This window comes from Prinia subflava, chromosome 2 (genome assembly GCF_021018805.1).
Source record: "Prinia subflava isolate CZ2003 ecotype Zambia chromosome 2, Cam_Psub_1.2, whole genome shotgun sequence".
NCBI classification, from domain to species: Eukaryota; Metazoa; Chordata; class Aves; order Passeriformes; family Cisticolidae; genus Prinia; species Prinia subflava.
This window is the reverse complement of record NC_086248.1, coordinates 76,325,821-76,349,256: the sequence shown is the minus strand read 5'-3', so window position 1 is coordinate 76,349,256 and position 23,436 is coordinate 76,325,821. Positions and strand designations below refer to the sequence as shown.

Sequence of the window (23,436 nt, the reverse complement as noted above, 5' to 3'; positions counted from 1 at the left end):
AAGAAATGACATTCCGTTAACTGTCCATATTTTACCATTAAGTTAAAAGTGAGTTCTCTACAGTGTAATAATTGTATTCTCATGTAGGACTTTTGTGTTAGTTTGAAGGCATTTGCAATTCATGGAGAAATAACATCCATCAGAATTTTAAAAAGTAAAAAGAAAGGATGTCAGAAAAATTGTTGAGCTCTTAAGAAGCAGAAGAATGGAGGATAAGCTATTGTTTGTGGGTGAATAGTTAATAGTCTTTAGCATTTCTTATGTTTCAGATAAATGATTAATTTTCTTGAATTTCCCTAAAGACCTGAGACTAAACTTTCTGCCTGATATCAATTTAAGCAGTTTTTGGAATTAGTACCTACAAATGTTGAACTGAATAAATGTTTTTTCTATTATAATCATGGCTTTATTATTAATAAGTACCCTGTTATCTCTGATTAATGTGAAATTCTCAGTTGGAACTCTTCTGTACCTCCTCAGTAAAAATGTAAGAACTCAGTAATTATCGCATCTAAAGTAGCATGTCCTTTGAGTATACTGAAGCTCAAAGGCCAGCAGTGATAAACAGCTTGTGCGTACTTTCTGACCATTTTAGTTAAAACTGTTTAATTAGTACAACACAACAATGAACAAGGGGACTCATTTTACTATGGGGAACTTCCTGACAAAGTGTTTAAATCCTTTTTCAATTTGTAATATCAGAGTTTAATAGCATCCCTAATATGGATTAGGAGAATGATAACATCATCTTTATTTATTGTTCCGATTCTTTTACTTAAGCTTTTCATTCTCTAGTGGTAAACAGGGAAGGAGGCTGAAAGACTTGGCCTTGTTTACCCTTGCAGTTTGAAGGAGAGAGGGAATATTACTGGTCTCTGTACATAAACTTAGGATACAGAATAATGGCAGGGCTGAAGGAAGATTTGGAAAATGGTCAGCTACTGATAAAAGTACAAACATCTATGAAACAACTAAAGTAGTTTGATTACTGGTTTTCAGTCCTGATGGGGTCATTGGAAAAACATTCTAATAAAACTAATGGGAACAAAAAATTTAATTTTGATTTCGAACTTTATATATTCATGAGAAGCTTTATGTGCTCTCATTGCACATGGTAAGGGAATGGATTGAGAAAGGGCCCCTTTGTTTAGATGCTGTTAAAATGGAGGCATGCTTTTATATCTGTATGAATATTTTTTTACCCTTTCTATCCAGTGTTTTATTAGATAAACTTCCATTACTAACCATATAAATCACCTTTTGACAGTTGTTTTTTATTTTTGAACCATGCTAAACACTCTAGTTTGGGGAATTTGGTGGTTTTTTTGTTTTTTGTTTTTTTTTTTTTTTTGGATGGGTGTTTTGATTTAGGGGTTTTTTGGTGCAGGATGACAGACCTTGTCAAAATTTTATTCATAAATAAACCAGTCAAATCTCCAGAGCATTCTTGTACTTGGAGGCAGAAGGATGGAAGACAGTCTAGAATACGTGGGAATTAAGAATCCTGTCCTTTAGTCCCTTACAGTAGTCTTGTGGGCTGAGCATCAGCTCAGCAGTACCAATTAACTTGGTCCATATCAGCATTATTTTTCCCTCTTAGACTCTTCAAGAATTAGTGCAATTAAATTAGGTGATTACCTGTCATTTATCTGTTAATGTTCCCATTTTATTCTTACTAATTTTGCTGTTTGCAAGGGCTACATCCTGTAGTCTTTCAGTGTGTGTAAATAAAAATAAAAAGAAGGTAGGGTGGAAGTAAGACAAATAAAGTAAGAGCTTAGTAACATTTGCCTTGGCAATGTTCCCCGTAGTATTTTTCAAAGTAAATCTGGGAGAAGAAATGACTTATATCTAATACTGCTAGGAAAGTTGAACGTATTTGTTAGGACACCACATTTTTATGTTGATGCTTGTATTACTGACTTCTTCAAATTTGCATCGTAATGTTCAACTCCTAGTTTTATATGCATGTTGATACCCATGCCACGTCCAGCATGTATATGACGCTCCCTGCAGCAAGCAGTGGAATTTTTTCTGTTTTAATCAGTATACAGGTCCACTTTGTAAGGGTGAGAATTGCCTAATCCACCATTAGCAGCCAGTGCTAGACATTTGGGTGCCTCTCTTCACCATGGATGAAGAGCACTGCGTGTATATGGGGAAGCCAAGTGCTAAAGGAGAATGACAGTCTAGAAAATTAGTCTAAATAGTTAGTTTGAAGATACTTGTTATTTTTCTGTGGATGAAATAACTAAAATTATTATAATAAATTATTTTTAATTAAAAATGTTTAACTGTGGTAATTACAAAATTTGAGGTTGCAAAGGAGGTGTCCAGCAGAACTTTTTGAGATAGGTCTAGCAGTCAACATCCAACATAATTGATTTTCCTCCTGTAGAGCCCTTCATTATAGCTAATCTCATTTTAGTCAGGCAGATGAGGCTTTCAGTGGGCAATCTGTTTGATCAGAGCTGTCTTCTTAATGCACTCTTCCATTTTGAATTCTGCACTTTATGTGCCTATGTTTCTTTCTTTCACGGATTACAGAAATATTTGGGTGCATGTTTTCAACTGATTATGTGCTACAGCTCTCTGGTGTCAGTTTGTGCGTGCTTTTGCTGAACTGTTTTTCCTCAGATCTTTTACTTTGTGTAGTAGCTCTTGCAAGACTTAAGTGTAGGAGAGCTGGGTGCAAATACAAGTAATAAAAGGTCAGCTGTGAGGCAGATATTTGTGGCATACTGATTTTGTTTTGCATTGGGGTTTTTTTTCAGTCTATTCTTTGAAATGTTCGTTTTAGGAAAAAAGAATGTTACTAAGAGACAAGGACGTGCTTCACCACAATATTTTTACTTGCTATTGTGAGGTCAGGTATTCTTGAGTACACCTGCTGAATTTGGTAGTTTTTTGTAAATTAATGTCCCATGTACTTTAGCTAGGATTGGGGACTGCAGTAACCATGGAAATACATTGACTAAGTGCTGAAACAATACTTAACAGAGTAGGGTAGAGCTTGTGTTTAAAACACACAGGTAAATTTACAAGTTACTGTTTAGATGTCAGAATCCTTAGTAGTTGTGCTTTGTTACTCAAAGTCAGGAACACGTCTTCCACCTGCTTTAGAGTGGAAACAGACTCCTGAAGGATATGGGATTTGAGAAGCACAGTGTTTTAAGGAAGGAGAAAATACAGAGACAAAACCCCTTTATTGAGGGTTATATTTTTTCCTCTCTGATTAGTTGACAAAAGGAGAACTGTAGCACAAAGATGTGGTGCTTTCCCCAGAAATTTAACCTGGCATTTATAATACTGTGCTGTCTTCACCCCTCCCCCTGGAGTGGTCACAAGTGTGGAGCTTTTGACACACACATTAGGTACTTCTTCCTTTTTGGTAGCTCTGTAGTTTAAGTATTACTGTTTGTATGGTCAGATTTTTATGGAGTTGCCCTTGGAAAAGTAATTCCATGCTTTCCAGTCAGAGGACAGCAGGAGTTGGTTAACTCCATATAGTTAGGTCAGTGAAATGCAAGTCTTAGCTAATTGTGTTTGCTCTGTGTTTTGCCAGGATGAGATCGCACCAAGACCCACCTAGAACTACTGTTTATTGTAGTTTTGAGTTCCAGTCAGAATACCAGCTTTTCTTTGTCTCTCTCCTAAATCATATGCTTAGGTAAAAATTGATTTACATGCCCTCAGTGGTAAAAGGTCAATTGTTTGTTACTAGAGTAAGTCTGCCCACAAACCTTCGAGGTGCATATTAATTTAAAAAAAAAAAAAGGAAGAAAAGAAAATGTTGCCTTTTGAGCAACATTTTTTTTTTAACAGGTGTACTGTTTTGAGGTTATGCTATTTCTGAAGTTACTGATATGTTTAAAAGTGTACATCTCTTGTCAAGGAAAAGTTATCAGTGTAATGCTGCATCTATAGGATCCATTTCAGATCTGAATTTGTTCCGTATTTCCAAAGAACAGAGTTTTGCTCCTCATATGTGTCTCGTTGATGTTAGTCACTTGGTTGTCTTATATATGAGTCTTCTTGAAAGGAAGACTGTACACAAATCCAGCTTCAGGAATTAACTTTCCTTTATTTCTTCAGGAATAAACTTTCCTCCCTTTTCCATGTTTTGTTTCATTGCTTGAGAACTGTTGTTCACCTGCCTTGGTAGGGAATGTTGGATTTAAAATAAAACACAAATGCTGTGTCAATAGGTATCTCTGCATAGGAGATTCTGGGTTTCTGTAGCTAATCATCAGTTGTAGTATAGATCTGCTCAATTTATGAAATTAGTCTCTGCTATTTTTTAGTGCTAATAAGAACACTAGTTGGAGACTGTTGTTTAATTTCAGTCACTTTGGCATAGTATTAATTCACAGTTCCAAGCTTTTATATGTTTTGTTTCCTCTTAAGGAGCAGCGTATAGTAGTGAATTCTGTGAAGGCACCAGTTCCTTTTGAAATATGCTGCACTGCTCTGACACTGAGTGAATTCTTTTTCTTTTCAATATACTTAGTACTTTAAGAAAAATCATTTTGCTTGATGAGCAGCCAGTTACGTTTTACACCTTATTTGCACTCCGTTGTCTCTTATTATATAGTATAACACTTCCTCTCTTCAGGAAAGCTCATGCACCTGTCCTAATCGTGTACATTCATCCAGCCAACACTTCAGTTGCTGAGGTTGATTAATGCTTTTTCGGAAGGTTTCTGTCTCTTTAGAGTACTGATGTAAGCCTGATCAATATCTCACAGCTGTGTTGTGTAACACAGTGCTTATAAACACTCAGAACATACTGACCCAAAAGTTTGAGTTCGTTCTAGTTGCAAACATTGTCATCTGTGGTGTCAGAGGACACAGGGCTCTGTCCTGTGGTCAGTGATACAGGGGTTGCTTGTTTTGGGAAGATTATAAATTAAATTATGATTTGAAGTTGTCTTAAATACACAGCAGTTCACCAGATTTTTTTTTTCCCTGTGGAGTACATATGATCTAAAAATGTGAATGGTGCATTAAATAGATATCTCTGTATTGCTATTCCATCTAGAAATGGCCTGTTGTTGTATTGCTAATGTGTTTAAGTGATAATTATTCCTGATGATAATTAATATATTATTCACATCAACATCTTAGTTGTCTGGGTCATAATATTGAACCTAATTGCTTGAATTTTATCATTTGAACTTACTTGACAATTTGATCACCATTTTTTGTAAAATAAATGTCACTTGCTTTAAAAGTAAAGCAAAGTTGATGTAATTCAACACAAATTCTCAAATAGTGCATCTTGGGCTTCAGTCTCATTAGATTTTTTCAAATTATTCTAGCCACAATAATATTTTGCATGTCTTTTTTTCTTCTGCAAGTGCAAATGTTGCCTTTAAGACTGGAAAAATTGTAAACAATGGCCTTTGAGTCTTTGTGAAGGGCTTCACTTTTTTCTGTGAGTCAGCTGATGGGCAAACTAAAACAAGAGAGACCTGAAACTCCGGCTTTGTAATGTAGGTGGGACTGGAACATACATATCTCTAAATCCCAAGTCACTGCAGACAGCAAGGCTGGCATGTAAACCTGAAGTACGTCTCCAGGCCTTATGATAGAGCTCTTCATCTGCTGTTTCTCCTGTGATAAATATGAAGCAGTTCCTTTTCTGTTGCAGTGTTTGAAGTGATGTTGGTCATCACAGAACTGTAAGAAGTGGTAGTACCCATCTCCTTACTTCAAAATCCCAAGTAAAAAGCAAAAGTTAGTTAGAAATGAAGTCTGCATGTAGCAATTGTTGATAAGCTGCTCTTTTAGTAGTGTTGTAATTTTAGATATTTAGGATAATAGATGCAATATGATTTGATATCCAAAGGTGCTACTATTAATGCATTACAGGACTAACTAGTGCTGTTCTTTGTGCTTGATGCTGCCTGAAGCACATAACTCTGTGGTACTTATGTTGTAGGGCTAGTACTCTTAAATGCTTCCAACAAGGTGGGCTTTGTAAGGTGTTTCAGGTGCCTTTCAGTCTTCTCTCATTTGTTTTTTTGTGTATTGCCTTCTTACAGTTAGACCATAAGCTTAGGGTTTGCTAAGAGCTTTTAGCAGAAGTCATTTAGAGCAAACAAGGCAGATTAGACCTTAAAAACACTAAAGGAAATACTGAGGGCTATACTTTGAACTGCCTTCTGTGTTTCTGACCTGTTCTTCAGATTTAGGTTTGAATTTGCAAGTTTACTGATTACGGTAGCTGTAAATATATAGAGAAGACTTTTTGTAACAACGTTTCCAGAAGGTGAATGGAATTATTAGTTTAACTTTTCACTTCAAATGTGGTCAACACTGAGAAATCTATTATTTCTATTTTTTAGGAGAAATTCTTGTACAACAGCAAATAGGCATTGAGAGTTTCTAATCTTACTTTCTTCTACACTTGATTGAAGTATATCCCCTAAAGTCTATAGTAGAACAGAAATGCTACAAGTTATATGATCCCAATGAATTTTGCTGTAAATTTTGGAAGGGGGATTGCTTTCGTTTTGATGAAGGAATTTAAGATTACTTTCTCTGATGTATTTCAGTATTTTCATGGCATGAAACTCTAGACCTAGTTTGGTAAATAAACCCCTAATGAATGTGAAGTGGTATAAACTGTGTACAAAGCTATGACTAAGCATGATGCTTATCTAGAAAGTGAGGTTTTGTAGTTGTACTTCTGAAATACTGGAAGTATTTTCAATATATTTAAGGATAGAAATAGTTATTTTGGAATTTGATTTGTCTTAAATGAGGTAAGAATTCTGATTCACCTTCCCCTCTGAATGCATAAAATTCAGTTTATTGAACTACAGAGTTCATAGTCTATGAATGAGATTGCGGTTGTGTTACCAATTCTCAAATGTGTGTAAAAGTTAAAGGAGCAAAGCAAAAATTATCTAATATTGGTTCTGATTATAAATTACAATTTAGTCAGCTAAATTAAGCAGTGAAAATCAGGCACATGAATGAGAAAAGCATGTTTATGTTTAGGAACGTTAAACACCTTACTTTCTCACTCACTTCAGAAGCTTGATAAAATGCATTTTTTCCCAAAATACCTTGCCTGAATATGGAAACTTTAATCACTCCTCTAATTGGTAAGGCCTATCTTTATCCACAAAACAATACTATGCATCTTTATCATAGGGTTTAGTTGCTTGTGAGATGCTTTACTGCTTTATTTTTAACTTTGCTTACGAAAGAGTGCTATTATGGAGGAAAAAATAGTAGTTGCTATTTTTGTAGTAGTGTGTTGAGGTTGTCTGATCTAGAAGTGTGTAATTTCTGTGTTTCCTCCCTTCCCATCTTTCAAGGTGGCAAATAAACATATTTTTACAACTTAGAATTATAAAAGACTGAATAATTCAGCGTAAAATCTGTTGCCTCAGAGGAATGAAGAACTTTGTCTAAAGTTCCAGTAACTAATAAAATAAAATGAAGTGGTTACCGAGCACTTCTTCTTTGCATAAACTTGAGTATAACCTCAAAGCCTGTTTCTGCACAGTCAGTTTTTCCTTTTGAGAGGAGGAGAAGTGACTGCATTTATCTGGTAAATTAAAAAACGAGAATAATGTCCCTTAAGTACAAGAATTCCATCTCTGCTTTAGTATTTTTAAACATAGTATCGCTATCTGCAGTGGTGCTCCAACTTAAATGTATCTTTCTCACTTGTAATTACTGAGAAATGGAAGTAGTCTACAGCTAAATTGCCAACTTTAAGTGCCTTGGGTAACATCATATGTAGTCACATCTAATTAAAAGGTATTATTATGGAAATTAGTTGTTGGACTGTATATCCTGAGGATCCTTTGTTGTTGGAATATGAGTTTAATGATGTAAACTGTGAGGCTTAGAGGGCACTGCTGGATCCCACAGTTAGGTCTGAGAGACCGATTTACACACAGCACAACTTGTTAGTTCTCTAGATAAATGTGTCACGATTTCCAAGTAGAGCATGGAATTGAACAATTTTACTCATCTCCTGGTGTTACTGAAACTGATGTCTTGTCACTGTTCTGAAAACCTCATCTTAGTGAATAGGATGAAACAGATTATTCGCTATCTCGCTTAAGCATGCCTGCTATTAGATTGTTCACAGGATCTGATTTCCTGAGAGAGTTTCTGTTAACAATCTTTCAATTACTGTTTAAAGGTTTTTATGACCACTTAAAGGAGGGAACTACCAAATGGTTCTGTGGGCCTTTAAATAATTGCAAATGGGAATCTAATGATAACAGAGATTCCCATTTTAAAACCATGAAATTGTTAATTTGTCTATCTTTACAGCTTTCTCACTTATGTTGATAATTCTAAGCAATTTAAAATCCAATTATTTCCAAAATACGACAGTAATTAGATTAGTGTTTTTACATGAACAGAACATGTAGCATAAAAAAAATAATTTTGAGGGATATTATTTTAGTTATTTGAAGTGGAATTGAAACTACCCAGTTAAGATTCTCTTTAAACTTGTGTCATGAGGAAAAGGGCTAATGTTACAAACAATATTAAATGGAAAGAAAATGTGACTTTAGTTTATATTATAATGTACAAAAAGTATTGAGAAAGCAAAGGTGAAGCCAATATTGTACAAACAGGAGGGAGTTTTGCCGTATTAGAAGAAACAATATTGCTAATTAAACATGCAAAAATAACAAATTGCTATTTCACAAAAGATCTAAAGGTAATATTTATGCAAACAACCACACAATTTATAAGCAGTAGAAATTAGTCCAGAAGTGGTGGGAGGGAAGCAAACCCCGAAATGCCTTTTGGTTGAGTGTGTTTGACAAGGCATGCCTTCTGTCTTTGGTAAGTGATAAGGTCTCTGCTTTGTAGCTGTGTGTTCTTGTATCTCCTGTCTGCTGATCCAGCCCGCCGTGTTGTCAGCTCAGTGAGGAATGTCAGGAGGCTGGAGCAAAAGGGACATCAAATGGTTGACACTGAGGGATGGCAGTAAATGAGATGGGAGCTAAATATATAGGTTTGTGACATTCTAGCAGCTGGCTAAAGTCCTGCTGTTTGTTGCTTGGGTGTACTAGCCTTAAAAAGGAAGAGAATGCATTGTAGCACCGAGAAGAAAAAAAACAGCTGGTGGCTTATCAGTCAGCCCTAGTGACAGAGAAGGTTAAAGAGTTTGGAAGGACAAATCTTGTAAGAGTGCTTTTATTAGTAACATTAAATTTTTAATTTGATGCGAGTAGTTTCATGAAACTACTCTAAAACTTGGCTTGTTAAGTGTAAAAAAGACATGAATGCTTTGTTTGTTGTCCAAATAAAACTGCTTTGAAAATTTGCTTATTTACTTTTGATTCAAGCAGTTTGTTAGGCAATTTTTACAGTAACTTTTGATGATTTCTTGCTCCATACTGGACTCTTGGAAACAGTTTGATACTTGATTAAGTATCTTGGAGTTGAATGCTTAATTTGGAGGAAAAAAAAGGCTTAGTTTTCTAATAGATGAAAGCATGAATGCCCTCGGATGGTAAAAACTTTATATATCTTAATCCCCATCTTTATTAGAGAGATAGAAAAGTGCCATGTGATTCAAATATTATTTTATGTTTGATGGACTTTGAAAATGAAAGTTAATGTTTGGAAAAATGTCTAATTGCTTAAAAGCTTCATATTTGATGTGTAACTTAAAACTACATCTAGGTCTTGTAGTGAAGACTGTTTGAATGTAAGTTTGAAATAAGTACAGCACCTTAGTCCAAAGACATACTGCTTGATACTCTTTGCTTCTTCTTCATTCTGAGATTTTTACAGTTTCTTCTCAAGAACCTGTTTAATTCTTGAGCCCAGACTTGATTGTTACCACTGTCTTAGAGCTGTCTCGAAGAGAAGTGAAGAGCTGAACCTCATCTGTGGCACCTCAGCAGGTGAAGCGGTAGTGAGGAAGCCTTTCTGTCTCTTTTGTACTCACAGGGAGTGTCTGTGTTGGTGGCATCTGACGCTGGCTTGAAAGAAACTGTGGCCTAAAGACATGGAACTGTAATACAGCTTAAAGCCTTTAAGTGGAGATGACTTTCCCTTTTTTTTTTAGTGTTCCTTGTGCTGTGGCATACTCTGACAGGATGGACAGAGCTCAGGAAATTCCAGCTCTCCTGCTCTTGGTGGGAATTGGTCTGACCCTTCCCTAAAGCCGTAGGAGTGTTTGTGGCAGCGAGGTGTAACCGAGCAGCTCAGTGTCAGCTTTTACAGGACTGCAGCAGTGATAGTTGGGTCTCATTTGTCTTAATGTTAAGAGCTGATTTTCTTCCTGTAACAGGAGCGGCTTGTGCTTGTGACAGTAGCACTGTTAGTGTGGTTTTCTATCATTTTGAGATAGTCTTGCATTAATTCATGTGTTCGTATGTTTTTCCTGTCTGTGGTATGTGAAAGTTCAGGTGGATTGTATGTAGCAGGATGATGCACCAGATAAGGTTTTCAGGCTTGAATAAAAGAGATTAGAGAGATTTGAGCTGCTTTGCTCAGGGAGTTTGATGTATTGTGTTCAGGCAGATTGACTTTTTTTTCATGTACCTCTGTATAGAGAGATTTATGGTTGTGGAGCTGTACAGTAATTTGAAAATCTTCTCTTGTGTTTAGTGCATGATGCCAGTTCTGAAGTGCTGGTTCCCTTTTTTAATTAGCACAGCAGCTCCTTGTGGATCTTCATTTTGAATTCTGTAATTTGTTTAGGCCAATGCCAATATTACTTACATGTTACATTATACAAAAATATCACAATAAATATCAACAGAACTTAAACTTGCCTTTATTCCTTCTGTATACCTAATGCAGTTTATTTATAGTATTAGCTTTTTTCCAAGTGATGGTTTCATTCTGCACAGTAAAACAACAAAAATACACAACTTGTATAGCTGTATGTTAAAGGTCAGTAATTTAAGAGTTATTCTGAAATTCTCTCTACCTTTGTAGTCTGTTATCTTACTTCTGCTGCTTCTCTTACATCTTCAGTGTTTTGAAATTTCTTGATTCTTTGATGATATAATGTAAGGTCTTATGGCTGCATTCACTTTTAACAAAAAATGTGGATCTCCCTTTAGATCTGGATTGCTTTCTACCTTCCATCTGAGGTTCTATTATCTTAATGCCAAAACTATATGGTGGAGGTGTAATTTTTCTACAGGAAAATGAAAAATTTTCAGTACCTAACAGAAAAAACACCAAATATTTGCTTTCAATTTACTCAGGTCCTCCTTTAAACTGCAAGTTTAGAATTTGGAGAAAAAAAAGTTGTATCCTTCAGTGTATTACTTTTGGTTTGCTTTTATCTTTTAATCTGTATTTTGAGATTTCTTTGTTCCTTAATCAAGAAAGCTGTATGACCATTATTAAAATGACCTGGAAAGCTAGCCTGATTTTTATTTTATTTATTTCATTTTTTATAGTTCTGGTCTAATGTATTTACAGGAGGTTTGTAAAGCTGTTTGTCAGTTAAACATGCTCTCAAAGCCTTCCGCAGAGGTTATTAGAGGTGAACGAGGTGGATTTAAAGGATTTAGTAATTCATTCTAAATCCCAGCTATACTTTTAAATGCATTTTTTTTCTTTTTTTTCGGAAGGAGCATTTTAAGCATTAGGATGTGGTCTGCTGGGTAAAAATGATATTTTATTGACATCACATGGATAATCTGGTTTGTCTAGCTTACAGCTGCAGTGATCACAAAGATTCTGAGCTTTTTGAATGATCACTATATCAGTGGCTGATATTCTGCTCAGTCAGGAGCAAAGGCAAATAATCTGTAATGGGCAAGTTAACTCCACCAACAAAGCTAACATTGCAGAATTATGGTTTGTAAATTGTGGCACCCTTACAGGACCTGAAGGGACCCTACAGGAGGACTGGAGAGGGTCTTCTAGGATAGGTCAAGGGGGAATGGATTTAAACTGAAAAAGAGTAGAATTAAATTAGATATTAGGAAGAAATTCCTCACCCTTAGGGTGGTGAGACTGTGGTTACCCAAGAGAAGCTGTGGATGCTCTATCTAAGTGTTCAAGGCAAGGCTGAATGGAGCTCTGAGCAACCTGGTCTGGTGGAAGGTGTCCCTGCCTCTGGCAGGGGTTTGGAATTATATGATCTTCAAGTTCCCTTCCAGCCTTAACTGTCCTATGATTTTATGAAATGCAATAAATTGATATTTTTAGTTTAAGATGGTTATGTTGCTGTGGAGTTGGGGCTTTAATTGTATGGTGGTGCTTCATAAAAACAGTTTAGTTTTTATTGTAGCAAGCAATATATCTATTAAAATTAATCACCCGGTTAATATAACCTCAGTTTTCTATCCGAAATTATATTGTGTGCTATTTATTTTGGCACATTCTGGAACATAACTGGAAGTAGTATTTCATTTGTTAAATAGTGTTACAGTGCCAGAATACAGATACTAGCAAAGAGAACTTAAAAGTTGAGTAGGACTCAAGGTTACCCTTTGAAAATTTGATACTTGTGGTGCTAGTAAATAATAGAACTACTTGAAATGGCAGAATCTTAAATTGAAACAAATCCTGATTGGTCATAATAAAAAAAATCCTAAAAGTTCTAATTTATTGTACCACCTGTTTTAATATTACCTAGAGAATATCACCAGTAAGAAATAATAGATTTTTAGAAATAATAGAAATCGAATAGAAATAATAATTTTTAAGGTAGAGGAAACTGTTTGTTATGATAATCCATTCTTTAAACCATTAAACACATATTGCTGATGTCCAAGAAGAGAAGGCATCAGCTCTTAATCCTACAGGGAAAACAAGGTGCTACTGTTCATCACTGATTGTTTACTATCTTCTTAATAAAGTTTTACTGGAAAACATAGATACATTTGTACCAGCATTTCTTATTAAAGATTGTGTGCAGAGCCTCTGTAGGTCTGTTTTACTGACTGTCCAAGGAATGCTAAATACTGTGCTCAGTTTTTGTGAGCCAACTGACTTGCAGCATGTGTGTGTTCATTCAAGAGTTTTTATTCGGTTGTGAACGTAATGTGAACAATTCAGTGTCTGAACTGTGCTGATGGCTCCAGCTCTCTAGATGAGGTGAGTTAGAGGTTAAACAGCATTGAGGCGGACTGACTCATGTGTGCCATGAAACATAAATACCCCAGTACTTGGAAGAGAGATTTAAGTTGTTCTCTCCTGCTCCACATAGTGCTCACTAACAAATTTGAGAAAGTTTCTGGAGATCGTTCTCCTTTCTGGACATCGGATAGAACCTGTACTGTTCTAATTGACTTACGAAGCTGTGCTTAAAATCCCAGTTAAATATAATTTAAAGGAATTTAACATGTTGCCAAAATCACTCCTACATTAACTGCATTATGTAATACTTAAATGTAGTTCTGGGAAAGAGTATGAGATACAGATATTTGTATGCAGAGAACTCCTTTTCTCTGTGACTAGCTGAATTTTTCATTGGAATCTCTGCAATGAGTAATAGACAAAACCTTTGCACTGATCTGTTAAATTTCCTCTAGATGCTGATATTTTTTGTATATCAGACTTCAAAACACTAAATGTCAACTTTGTTCTCCTGCTGCCCAAATGGTGTTTTAGTAATGTATTACACTTACGTTCATATCCTCTGTTTTTGCATTAATACATATTTTAAAGATGTTTTTGAACTAGACTGAGCTGGTCCTACTCCCACAATAATTATCAGTTCTTTCCCATAATGAGACAAGTTATTATCTGGCTTTGATGTTGAAAAGTGATTAGGGTAACTGAGCTAGAACTAAAAAACAAAACAAAAAACAAGCAACAACAACAACAAAACACCAAAATGCCCCCAACCCTATAATCTTTGTTAAAAATTTATGCAGTGTACTAAATAAGGATGGAACCTTATATGTCTGAGTGCATTACATATGTACTGAAAATTATGCGTAGCCATTTAATACACTAAGGAAAAGAAAAAAATCTTTTCATTATCACCTTTCTAAGATGTTTTTCTCCTCTTTGTGACCACTAAAATTTTAGAGAATTAGAACTATTTTAAATATTTTAGCTGTAGTGACCCTTTTATTAAATGTTGGGGGTTAAATTGCTCACACTCGAAGTAGTCTCGGAGGTAGTTCAACAGAGATAATACAAGTTTTGATTTTGTTTATCTAGCACAAACATACCTAATTGAAAATATGGCAGATCCTAATTTTCTGATGGTATATATTCACTGTTTTATTTTCCAGTACCTTAATGGTTTTATTTTTTGTGTTTATGTGATGAAGAGAGTATTTAATGATAATTTGTATGTGTAAGTTGCTTACAACACAGCCTTTCTAATTTACTACTTAACTTCATGACTTAAATGTTTCAATAGTTCTCATTTAGTTTTGATTATAGTATTAGAATGGTATATATCAGATCCACACAGCAAATGTAAGGAGATATATTTGACATAAGCAGATTATACGTGGCATGCTGATACTCGCTGCGTGTGCACTTCGGCCTTTACTTGGTGGTTTTGCTTAGAAAACATGCCGTATTTAGGGATGGAGAGAATGTTTCTAATGCATTGCTGTCTGCAGGTTTGGGGAAACAACTTCTCATGTTGTCACTAGCAGTCGTAACAACTACCTAAAGTTAGTTTGTATGTAGAAATTAACTTCTAGATGTTGTTACTATTGTGTGTGTTCACTGTATTGACAATGATAATGCCATCTGCTTTGTCAGCCTCTTCTCCCTTTAAAATCTCATAGATAATCTGTTTTTCTTAACTGTATTACTGTATACTATAACTGTATTACAAACTTGCCAAATTCCTCCCGAGCACATTTAATCCTCAGAGTACATGTTAATGCAGTTAATGAGAGACCTCACAATTTCAGCATTATTCTTGAAACATGTGCTCTTCCCTCTTGGTTTCTGAAATGTATGCAAGTGGCTGTTGATGTAAACTTGGCCTTCCTTATTTTTAGTTAATCTATAACGTGGTCACTGAGTAAGTTGAGTATGGGATGGGCTTGTTTTTATCTGGCAGTAGTTCTTACTGCTTCAACAAAAGCCATGTAGCTGTTTTCTGTTAAGTGTGGTGATGAATCACTGAAAATACTTTAAAAGGCATGAAATATATCTGAGGTTTTGTCTTCATGGAAGAAGAACCTTTCAGTTCTGTTAAACCCAACCTACCAAAAATATAGTGGTATCATTTTCTGTATGGGACGAGATAGCAGCAACAGTTTCAAATATTTGAAGAAAATATTTTGGCTCAAAGAAGGAGGTGGGGGTTGTAAATGTTAACGGAAAGGTTATGTATTTAATCCATAACTGCTATTTTACTATCAAATTACATGTGTACAGATGTAAATGCTAGTTCTCTTAACAATATGGGTTTCTACACTTAAATGTACAGAAATACACATCACTACAGCTGTGCTTGTAAAAAAAAAAAAACAACTAACCAAACATCCCCCACTCAAAAACCCCCAAACAACAAAAAACCCCCAAGGAATAACCAAAAGCCAATTTTTTGACAAAACTGTCATTGTGGAAATGGTTATATTGTCATGATTTACTAATGGAGTAAATATTGGGAAATGTTATTGCTAGAAAGCATATGCAGTGTAAGGTAGGATAAATTGCCCGTTTGTAATTTCTTTTTTTCCTATAAAATGTTTCAGATTAGTTTCTCAGAAATTCTTTCTCAAAGATACCTATCTATAATTTTATGCTACAAGCTTTGTTTTCTTTATTAAACACTAAACTACCTAAATGAAAGTACACAGTCTTACAGTTTAATATGCTGTATTTTGTTTTCTAGTACGTCAAGTGGTTTTATACTTGTTTCGAGTTAGAGGCTTTCAAAAAATCAAATCAGCCATGTGTATCTGATTTATTTTTTTTATGATTGTCTAAGACTCGGCTGAGAGCAATGCAAGATTTTCTAAGCAGTGCAGAAAAATAACTGTATTACCAGTATCATAAAACAATACTCCTTTCAAAAGAAGACAGTGAAAAAAAATCAAACCTCAATTTGCTAATTTTGGTGGGTCAGTGAAAGCTTTATTGGATTCAGAGTCCATTCTTGTGTTTGTTTTGTCAGCGTAGTGCTATTTTTTATCTTCTGCTTTAGTATTTCCAGTTTGTTTGTCTATAAATGTTACAATGAAATGCATTAGCTGATTTTCTTTGTAAAAAATACACATGAAAATATATACTTGAATTTAATTGTATCTTTAAGGAATTTATTAATCCTTGGAGTAATGTTAATCTTGCTTACAAAGAGTGCTCACATGAAACAAACACCATTTTGAGTGTCACACACATTCATCATGCTTTGTTTTGAGTGCCTTTGTTGTCTTGCTGTTCCTTTGTGTCTCTTCATTACTCCATTTCCATGGTTGCCATTTTAGCCTGTGACTGTGTCAGATTGAGTTACCTCCTAAATGGTCTTGGAGTATGACTACAGCAATCTGAAGGCATTGAAGGTTTCTTCTGAAGTGGCTAAACTCGCTGCCAGTATTGCTGCTTAAGATGAAATTACCACATGTTCTCCATTTTAACATCCAGTTTTTAGTTGCTTCTTAACCATGACATATTTTAACCACTGAACTGTGAAGAGTCCTGGTCTTCAGATGCTTTTTATTTGGTGTGGAAGATCATATGAAAGTGAAATGGGCAGGAAATGCTGCTCTCCATGTCTTCAAAAGCAAACTAACCACCAGGACATTTTAAACCACATTTTTGGAATTCTTTAGTTTGTTTAATGTATCAGTATGCAATCTGAAAACTGATTTGACCATGGAGAATGCTGAACATAAGGTACAGTTTTCTCTCTTGATGAAAATCCACTTTCAGCTGGCAGTTATGTCTAACATATAACTAGGCTGTAAAATAGAACTGGGAAAAATACTGATAAGGGAAGGCAAGGCTGCTTGCAAACGTATTGAGAAGTCTGAAGTTTCTGTCCTATTATGATAAAAAAAAGGAAATTATATTTAAAGGTAGTCTCAAAATGGAGAACTTGTTTTCATATATGACATAACTATACTGAAGCTGCTTTCTGCAGGGTGTTAAGAATGAAATAACATCATCAAGAATGGACATTTATGGTTACAAGTGCTCAGTTGTAGTAACTACGGTGGGGTTTTTTTAAAGGATATAATAGTATTTATGTGACTTTCCTGGGGATCAGAAGGTGAAACCAAATGCTAGATTATCAGAAGCAGATACATTACTAAGCATTAGTTATGAACCATTAGTAAAGAAAGGGCTCATTTTTTGTGTGTTCATAATATTTTTCTGAATTTAGCTGCTTATTTTATCTTAAAATATGCTTAAAGTCAGCATGAAGGGTAGAGCATCTTTTGGTTTTGTTACAATGAGGAACTACTGAGCTTTTCTTGAGATTTGCATTAAAATAACGTTTAGGCTGTGTATGAACAGTACTCAAATACACATTGTACCTAAGGAATATAAAAGCTTTTAAAAACTTTTCTTGATTTCCTTAAGTTGAAATAGACTTGAAGAATAGCTTGTTTTGGCTTTTTTCCAGTGGTGACTGACTCTGCAAAATCAATGCTTAGTAAGTCACTGGAACATTTGCTAATAAGATAGTAGAATAAATGAGTTTTTAATTGAGTTAAATAATTGTTTGATCAAATACGTGTGTTTATGTTCTTTCTTGCTAGATTTGGATATTTCAATCAAATTGGATTTTTTCAAATTCATTTCCCTTAATGAAGTAAAGATTTTTTTCGTAAGTTAAATTAGTTCTTGCCACATCATATTTTCATATTTCAAAGGAAAACACAAAAGTCACAATAGTAGTATGAAATTTAGTACTACTTGTCTGCCTGAAGTTCTTCAGATTTTAACATGCATGGAAAGATCCTTAAACAGTGCATTTCCCATACTGTAAAAACCAGACACACTGCTTTGTAGTCTTATTAATCAGCAGCTCTGAGTCTTTGGCATAGTTTATTCTTACTTTTCTTTACTACTTTTGTTCTGGATCTAGGGACAGGTGAGAAGTACAAAAGCATCTGGTTTGCTCAGGAAATACTTGTTCTTTGCATAGGGAACATAAGGTGGTTTTATCAGGGGGTTTCTTATGCAGTGGACTTGTTAGGTAGGTCTACACATGGAAATTTTGTTGACTCTTTGGAGCGTCAGTTGCTGTAGAATCATAATAATTATAAATATCCCAGGGTAGCCAGAAACATTAGGATTTGGAGCAGCTTTTTTCCACAATACATTTGTTTCTACTTAAACACTTTGAGTAACAAAGATCTTCATAATCAATCTCCCAAGATCTGCTGTCTGTCTCTTTAAGGGTGTGGATTTTGGACATCTTCTCAAAAGGAGGCAACAACTGTCTCACACACCAGCAAGATCCAGTTGTACATGCTGAAAACTTCACCCATGAAAAGTTAGCAAACTAAGGAAGTGTGAGGGTGAGGATGTAGAGAAACAGGCACAGGGAGAGCAACAAGGGTGCAACTGGTTATAAGTTCAGCACTTGAGCTCCACTAAACAGTTCTTGGCTTTTGGGATGCTCTTCTGTTTGTGTCACCTTCTTCTGGAGGTTGTTTCTTTAGTTCTAATTTTAAGTTGAGGAAGATTTGAGCACATGAAAATAAAACTCAGGAAAACAATTGTGAAATACCGCTAGGGAAAATTTTACATACAAGAATATATTGAGTGTAGAGAGATATTAATTGTTGTGGAAGGAGAGACTGACTTCATTTGATTACTTTTTCTATATTGTTGATGTAGAAGCAGTTAATCTTAGTTTGAGCCACTTCTGCCTTATTTTTAACATAATCTCACTTTTCAAGTGTGCGAGGTTAGATATGTTCAAAGTAGTACAGTGTTAAATTGGTCAAATTGATTTCTGAACCTCTGCTGTTTCTATACTGGCAGTTCTCGGGGGGTGAGGTGAGTCCTACAGTTCTCAAAGGCAAAGTGAGAAACACTGCCAGAAATTAAAGGGAAATATTCTTAGCTTTGTCTCTGTACAAGTGCTAGAACAAACAGTATTCCTGAACACGGGTGTGTTATTTATAGAGAAACACAATGCAATGATGAATATGATTGGGTGGCAGTATGAGACAAAGCACAAGAAATAGAGCTAGATGTTAAGAATGGTCTTCTAAATTTGTCAGATGTCTCGTTCTGATAATTTTGTTTGATAATCTAGTTGGCCTGACAGGTAAGAGAAGCAGTAGGTGCAGATATGATTGGGTTCTGACAAAACTGGCTAACATGAAGGCTTACTCTGTGTTCCTGAGTTGTGGTCTTGCTGATCACTGCTCTGTCTTTCTGACAAAATAGTCTGGATTATGTTTTTCTGTGATTCTGAGCTTGGACTTCTACGATGATTGTCTGAGGAACTGAATACTGACTGTGATACATTGGTACAAAAGATAGGGGATCATTTGTTAAAGGAGTACTTGATTTAATCTATGATAATTGATTACTGACGAGTCAGTTAAGATTGCCCCACAGAGGGGGTCCTGCAGCATTCTCCTTCATCTTGTATCTCTAATACATTGACAAAAACTTGGTAGGATAGAAAATATGCTTAGAAAGAAATTAACTTATTATCAAATGCTTTTAAAGACCGTTTTGAATTATAATTCTCTCCTGAAATTTTTGTGCTTGACTTCAACAGCGTGGAATTTATTACACAAATGTAGAGCTATATGCTGTTGTAGAGGGGCATAAAAGTTTCATATTTATCTAAAGGGGAAAGGATCAAGGCTGAGGTAATGGAGAAGAGTATTTGGCAACAGTGAATGTAGAAACAAGCCTAAGAACTGAATTTTTGAGGGTGGGAAAGAAACAACCTGGGATGTGTTAATAAGAATGTGGTTTATGAAAGTCCTGAGTAATATAACATTGTTGAGATTTTGGTAGAAGTACTGCCTTGTCTAGGCATCCTGCTTTTAGATATGATCAGATTCTAGGGCCCAAGAGAACCACTGGGAACAGGCAGGGGTTTGGAAGGAATAGCTACACAAAAAGACTTCAAGTGCTAATACGTACGGTTTGGAAAGCAAAGGCAGGGTTGTGCTGCCTTGGAACAATTTGTGAAGGCTCTTTATAAGGAGCACGTCCTGAGAGTAACTGGTAGAGGAACTGGTTTAACATTTAACAGATTTCGTTGCAGTTTTAAGTCTGTGATTTCTCAACTAGAAGTTCTAGATAATGTTCAGACCACATGGATAAAGTTGCAGATTTGAGGGTAATACACATTCCTCTCTTTTTTTTTTCTTTGTATCCTGTATAGTTTTATTTAATTTATTTTCATTCAAAGAATGCTATTATTAGATTACTCTTTTACTCACGATTCAAATTAATGAAGCATTAGAGACTGCTGTTTTTCTTGGGAGATTGAGAATATAACAGTAGTCATCTTATGTGTTGGTTAAAATACTGATTTAAATGGTGTAGATATCCAGAGTTTTGGTGTGCAGAAGTGGGGTTGTGGAGCAAAGCAAGTAAGATACTGTTCATGTAAGACAGTGGTACAGTTTTGGTATTAAACATGAAACGTGTGACATGGAAGATTTTAATAATATTTCACAGCTGAACTTTATTGCTTGTAACTAGTTCATTGCTTTATCGAGGTTTAGTGAATGTTTCTTGAATTTCTTACGATTCGCAGTTTCTGTGTGTTCACAAGTTTATTTCATCTTTACTCCATACCCCCTCACCTCCCTATAGTTGATTCAGACTTCATAATATGTCTTTGTTTTCTGAGCTTGCAATGCTAAATAACTTTGGGAGTATATATTCCCAGAATAGTTTAGCTGCTGTGAAACACTGGTAATTTTCTTAAAGAACTTTAATTTGCTTGCATTCATAATTTCTGCTTCCTCTTAAATCATTTCTGGTCTTTGCAGTTTCATAAGGATTTCAAATACATTGAGTTTTAGTACTCAAGCCCAGTTTTAATTAGCTGAGGAAATGAAAGCCAACAACTCCTTCACAATTCCATTGAAAAACTTTGTTTACTGGGATCTAAAATATCCAGAGCAGAGTGTTACAGCAGAGTTTCTGTTCTTTTAATTCCTTCTCTGAATGTAATGCTCAGTCTGAAATTTCTTCGTTTCTCTATTGTTTGAGCTGGTGCTTCATCTTTGCACTGCAGTTGTCACAGAGCTCTGTGTTCTCAATGCTACCATCACTTAGTGGTTTTTTTATTAATTTTCAGAATGTGTGGTTGAAAATAATGGAAGGGAAAAAGCTCTTGAAAATAACTAGGAAATAATGTTATGTATGGCTAAAAGGGGGTATTACTGTGTTGAGTGTAGGTGGGGGGCTATTTGCTGAAGTCAGCCAGTTAAACATGAAATACTTTATTTGTATGTACAATGGAATAAATGATACAGCTTACAGAAAGTGATGTGCTTTTGTTGTGTCTATATATACGCATAAAATTTTATATACAAATATTTTATATATACGTGTGTGTGTATGTGTGTATGACAATACCATATGTTTTAAGAAATGTTGCCCATGAAGCCTAAAATAAACATGTAAGAGGCCTCATTTGTTTTTTCTGAAGGAAATGCCATGGCTTGGGTAGATAAAGAAGAGTTATTTTCTATGTCCTTCCCAGGCTGAGCACAGCAGAACCGCATGGAGTGGGGAAGGAGAATGCTGTCTGGAGGCTCCTTAGCAGGGAGCAGCTGAACAGGGCCGTAGGACCTTTCCCAAAGGTCCCGTGCCATGGTGGGACTGGAGCTCCCCTGGCAGCCGAGCATTCCCACCACGTGGAATCTGTGTGCGCCTGCTCGTGCACCCAGCCCCTGAGGGGTTCCTTGCCATGGTGCGCCTTGTTGGCCTAGGGATGGGCATGGCTGGCCGTGTTTGTGGTGAGGGAGAGCAGCTCAGCGTTTCTGTAAGAGCTTTGCAGAACTCACTGAGGAGGAAGTTAGGACTGCTGCCGATGTGGGCTACCTGATGTTACATCTGAAAGACCTAGTTTCACCTGAAACTTGTATCCCCAAAGCTGGGGTCATGTGGGTACTTAATGTATGAAGACAGGACCTAACTCACTTTTCAACCTCAGGCATTTAGTGTCGTGTCCTAAGCCATTAAACACTTGATAATTTTAGACATAGAAATACATCTCGTTAAATTTTTAATTTATTTTCTTTACTTGATTTTATGGAAACTATTTGTATTTTTTTCTTTCAGTTTAACTTTGTTGGAAGAATCCTTGGGCCCAGAGGACTAACAGCTAAACAGCTTGAGGCAGAAACAGGATGCAAGATTATGGTCCGAGGGAAGGGCTCAATGAGGGACAAAAAGAAGGTAAGGTCTTGAAGAGCAGTGGAGTTTCAGATGCATAGTTTTGTTTTGTAATGGAGGATAAGCTCATGTCTCTCATTCTTGTTGTGTTCTTGCTGTTCGGCTTTTTTGTTACCTGTTGTCTTACACAGACTTAGTAAATAACATAGTCCTGAAGAAGTAAAATGTACATGCTCCGTAATTCTGCAACTGGGAGTCTAACTAGCAATTACAAAGTGTTCTTAAGTAATAAGTAACTTATAATTATGTCACATTTCACAAAGTAAAGATAAAAATTGAAGTTAAATGTATTTTTCTAGGAAAGAGCTGTTAACCTCAAAGGTCTTACTAATATGTTTCTTTTATTGAATTACCAAAGTAATGATTTGTGCATGGAGTGTGGATTGAAAAAAAAAAGTATTAAATGTATTTCTAGCAGTCACTTCTGAGTGAACCACAAAGCACTGTGTTTCTGGTTTTGTTTTGTGTTCAGGTGGAGCTGCAAAGTAATTAGGACTCTTCTTGCCTTGTTCTGTAACATGCGTGCTCTGCCCATCTAAATAGGGAACATGATAGAGCCTTCCTGAGTGTCAGGTTGCTCTCGTGGTGACTGTTTTTCTAGGTTTATTTTCTAGCTATTTCCCTCTACCTCTGGCTACTGCTGCTGAAGTTACACCAACATTTCCACTGTAGTTTTGATCCCAGAAACACAGTTTCTTTCGGTTCTTTTTTGGAGAACCCCTTGCCCCCTTTTCCTTCAGTGATCAGCCACATAATGCATTCTGTTGATACATATGTAGTACATAACAATTGGAATAGAAAGTTAATGTCTACCCAGTTAAACGTCTTTTCCTTCGCAGAGCTTATAAATATATTACCTTCAAATTTCATTTAATGTCTTTTGTTTTCATAGTCTGCTGTAATACTGTCACTGTCCTTTGTCTTACTCTACCATTGTTGTAGGTTTTGGAGTTAGTGAAATGTCTGTTAGAGAATCACAGAGGTGGAGATTGACTCCTCAGGCAGAGTCACCATGTCCAGGTTTCCTAGGACACTGTGCAGGTGCCTGCTAGGTGTATTTTTGGACTGATTTCCTCTATTCTCCATGCCTTTTAATTTTTTTAATTGTATTTTTTGATGATTCACAGAAGAACAAGCAGTGGATGTTAAATA

The 23,436-nt window shown here is 35.7% G+C and overlaps 1 protein-coding gene across 5 annotated transcripts in view; it reads left to right on the top strand.

Annotated features, from left to right (window-relative positions):
- Positions 1 to 23,436, top strand: part of QKI (QKI, KH domain containing RNA binding) — a 146,476-nt gene that overhangs the window by 40,028 nt on the left and 83,012 nt on the right. For all 5 annotated transcript variants that reach the window (XM_063390624.1, XM_063390623.1, XM_063390622.1 and 2 more), the window contains exon 3: positions 22,171 to 22,287. In XM_063390624.1, coding sequence (XP_063246694.1) covers positions 22,171 to 22,287 — 117 coding nt within the window. The remainder of the gene's footprint in view (positions 1 to 22,170; positions 22,288 to 23,436) is intronic.